At 37.1% G+C, this 3,930-nt stretch overlaps 1 protein-coding gene across 1 annotated transcript; it reads left to right on the forward strand.

Annotated features, from left to right (window-relative positions):
* Positions 1–608: 608 nt before the first annotated feature.
* Positions 609–2,162, forward strand: LOC9298301. Its single transcript, XM_021017646.1, has 3 exons — positions 609–1,115; positions 1,290–1,421; positions 1,517–2,162. Exons 1-3 carry the CDS (start codon positions 666–668, stop codon positions 2,093–2,095), a joined length of 1,161 nt encoding a protein of 386 aa, XP_020873305.1. The 5' UTR covers positions 609–665; the 3' UTR covers positions 2,096–2,162.
* The last annotated feature ends 1,768 nt before the right edge of the window (positions 2,163–3,930 follow it).

Consider the following 3,930-nt stretch of genomic DNA (forward strand, 5'->3'; position numbering starts at 1 on the left):
AGCCTACCACACCCGATGCTACAAGATCTACTCCTTTGCTGTGAAGAAGATGACATGAAGCTCTTGACTGGAGTTAGCAGTTCCCGTCGCCAACTGAGGCATCAACTCACCGATCCCGGAGCTTATCTCCCGGAATAAGCCAGATCTGCGACAACCGAGACCCTATCCCTTAACTCCCCGGCCAAATTAATTCTTTTAAACCTCTCCGCATGCACCACCATATTCCTGAAACCAGGGTATTACAGCGGAAGACCACATACGGTGAAGCTTTGGAGATTCAATCGGTGTTGTTTTTTCGTCCAATAAGATGCATTACACGCGTCCCACACGTGTCTTAATCTTGGGCTTTTAATATTGCAAATGTATCTTTTTCTGATAATATATGTTGGGCTTTAATTTTCAAAATGTTAAAGTCCAAGTTGTTGGGCTTTGGAAAACCACTTGTACTACCCATGTTTTGGGTCTTAATAAATAATACATATTGCCGATTAAAAAAAATAAAAAACAAATATCTTCTGATAAAATAAAATATACTAACCGCGAGTTTGCCCACTTCCCCACAATCATCAAACCCCACTTTCTCCTACAAACTCTCGAATCCTCTGTTTTCACTCATTATGAGCAATTCTTAATCTTTGAAGTTTCAGATACAAACCAATAGAACAATGTTTTGTTTTTTGTTCGGATGGAGAAAAACCTCCAAGTGTAAGAGTGTAGTGAAACAGCTTCAATGTCGTCTAAAGCTACTCAAGAACAAGAAATACGCCATTTCTTCACATTTACGAAACGATATAGCTCAGTTACTACGTATTGGTGAACGAGACCGTGCTCTTCATCGTGCTCAACAACTCTTCCTTGATGAGAGCTTAATGTCTCTCTACCACTTGTTGCTTCACTTCTCCGACATTATCCTCTTCAACCTCTCTTACATTCGAAGACATAGAGACCTTCCTAATGGCATCAACGAAGCTGTTTCAACACTTGTCTTTGCCTCTGCTAGATGTGGAGACTTGCCTGAGCTACGAGCCTTGAGGATTCTTTTTGGTGATCGTTATGGGAAACACTTTGTGGACACGGCTCTTAATCTCCTGCCTTGTAATCGTGTCAACCCTCAGGTTCGTGTGTGCACATCTCTTTCGTCTTCATTTCTTGGTTTTGTTTTATTTAGAGTTTTGTTTCTTATGATTCAATCAACTTCAAACTTTGTTTAGTCTTGCTTAAGGTTCAAGCAAGAGTACATCTTTGACCTCTAAATCTAACATAGCATATATGCATACATTCAAATGTAGGTTATAGAGAAACTCTCCATAATCACAGTATCGGATGATGCCAAGTCCAAACTATTAGGTGAAATAGCGGAAGAGTACAATCTTCGTTTAGAAGTTTTGGCGCTCGAATATACTCCAGAATTTCACAAACAGGTTACTCTTTGCATCATTATAAAAATCAATCTTATAAGCTTCTTAATGTGATGTGAGTATGTGATATGGTATTTCTTTGGTGTGAGTGTGTGTAGGTAAAAGAAAGCGAGTATGTAGAAGAAGAGAAAGAAGTCATGGGTACCGATTCTGCTCAGCCGTGTGCATCACAAAAGGCTGATAGCGAAACAGAAGTGTATAAGTTTACTCTCACGGATGCGGATACAGAGGAAAAACAAGCGCAACAAAGTCGTAGTAAAGCATTAAGTGATGAGGATGATTGCATAGAGGAAGAAGTGGTGGAAAAAGATCAGAGTGTATTCAGATTCATAGAGACTGAAGAAGAGAAAAAAGAGAGAAAGAGGTCAAGGAGAAAATCAAGATCATCATCATCATCATCAAGTAGTCCAATTGCGAAAGACGTGGAATGTTGGAGGTACTACTACAAGGGAAAGAGAAGTCGTCAAAAGAAAGAGTGTGGTAAATGTTACCATATAGTGTACAACGTGTTTACAATGTTTCCGGATCAAAAGGAAAGCGAAGAAGGCGAAAGAAGTTTGAAGAAAGCTATGCATGTTCATCTTAAGCTTCCCGACTATGATCAGATTGTTGCTCACTTTACTGCTCTTAGGAAACAACAACAACAACAACAACAAAAACATATGCGTTCACGATAATTTGGTACTCTCATTCTTTCATATGTCTGGTTTAGGATACAAACAAAAATATCTTAATTTTTGCAAAAAAAAATTGCCTAGGATATCGTCAGTAACCATATATTTTTTGAATTGGTTTCGGTAAACATTTATTATAAAAGATATTTTGAGAATCCCGTAAAAATTTAATATTAGATATTCAAATATATCAAAAGCACAATTAGGGATTATGTGATGGAATATATTGTGAAGATTATGAAATATAATATTCAAATGAACATAATTTATTATGATTTCCTAATGAATGATAATATTAATTTATTATTAGGAGATTTTTTATTAACTCAGATTTTTTTTTTATTATGATTTCCAGAAGAACGGCGGAGTCTAGTCAGGTATCTCGTCAGCTCTCGTCGGGGATTTGTTTTCGAGAGAGAAAAAGAGAAACATATAGAAAATTAGGGTTAGAGATCGAAAGTTAGAATTGGGAATTCAAAGATCCGAAACTCGACCCAACAAATATGGATCTAGATCCAAAATTAGGTTGAGTCCGTAAATATGTCGAAAAGCCCATATTTTTTTGGTCATTTACTATTTTTCCGAATTAAATTAAACAATTAAACTCTTGTTTCTTATAAGGGGGGCTAAGTAGAAATTGATTCGAGCACATGGGGCCGATGAGAATTTTATCCTCCCGACCACCACCACGTTTCCTCCACCGACCAAAACGTTTGCTTCCTCTCGCAACCACAATACTGGCTTTCACGGCCTTAATCCTTCCTTCTCACCACTGTGTGCTCTATCAATACTGTCTCCGTCACTTTTAGCACCAACTCTTTCACCTCCAAAATAAAAAATCTCTCTTCCGCCGACGCCAACACTATCTTCGATCTGATGAATTCAATGGAATTAAAGGAAACTAAACCCTAAGGGGGATAATATCTAGTAAACCCAAGGGGTCTAATCACAAACATTAATTGAATCGAAACTTTCCATTCGTCTTCAAATCTAAACCAAATTTGTGAATTACATGTTCCCGATCTTATCATCAACTTACCATCATCTTCTTCTTCTACTTGCTTCTCACCACCGTGCAAACCACCATTGTCACCGGATCTCTTCATCCCAACCATCTAATTTCCAGTATCGACTTCTGCGTGTCGTCTCCTCATCGTCACCACCATCTCGATCACCGGATTTGTCATCGTTTTCACAATTTCGTTCTCCGAAGTTCATCATCGTCACCATCATCTCCACAAATCGTTGTTGACACGTTGTCACAGAGAACTCAGAGTCTAAATCGAAATGTCATCAAAGCTTCTCGTCACTGGGTGTAAGGGTAAAAAAAAAAGATATTTTGGTATAAAAAAAATACCTAAATCATCAAGTATGGACAAAATAACCGGATCCGATAATTTATGTCGGAATAAAGTCCAATCCGGTAATTGATTTTTTTTTATAAACTCACTAAAATTGAGTGGATAAAAATTAGTTGGTTCTCAAATCCCTAGATTTTTTATTTTGAAAACGTGAATTTGTTAGTAATTTGTCAAAAAACATGAATTATTATTAGTAGTCTTTTTTTTTTTTCGTCTGAAGTTTTATTAATAAACCAAGAGAGTTACAAGATGGAATACATAAGCCGGCAGACGACATGAATGTCCCCAGAAACATTTGCCCAAAAGAGGGAAACAAAGCCCTAAAGTACAGGGAAACTGATTAAAACCAAACATAGAAACAAAAATTTAAAGAGGAAACAAACGTCATGGAGAAAGAGCAATCTATATATACATTTTTGGATCACAATTAGCAAATAATCCTGAGTTGAGAAGTATTTACAATGACATGCCATTAGC

The sequence above is a fragment of the Arabidopsis lyrata genome (genome assembly GCF_000004255.2).
Source record: "Arabidopsis lyrata subsp. lyrata unplaced genomic scaffold ARALYscaffold_878, whole genome shotgun sequence".
Classification (NCBI taxonomy): domain Eukaryota; kingdom Viridiplantae; phylum Streptophyta; class Magnoliopsida; order Brassicales; family Brassicaceae; genus Arabidopsis; species Arabidopsis lyrata.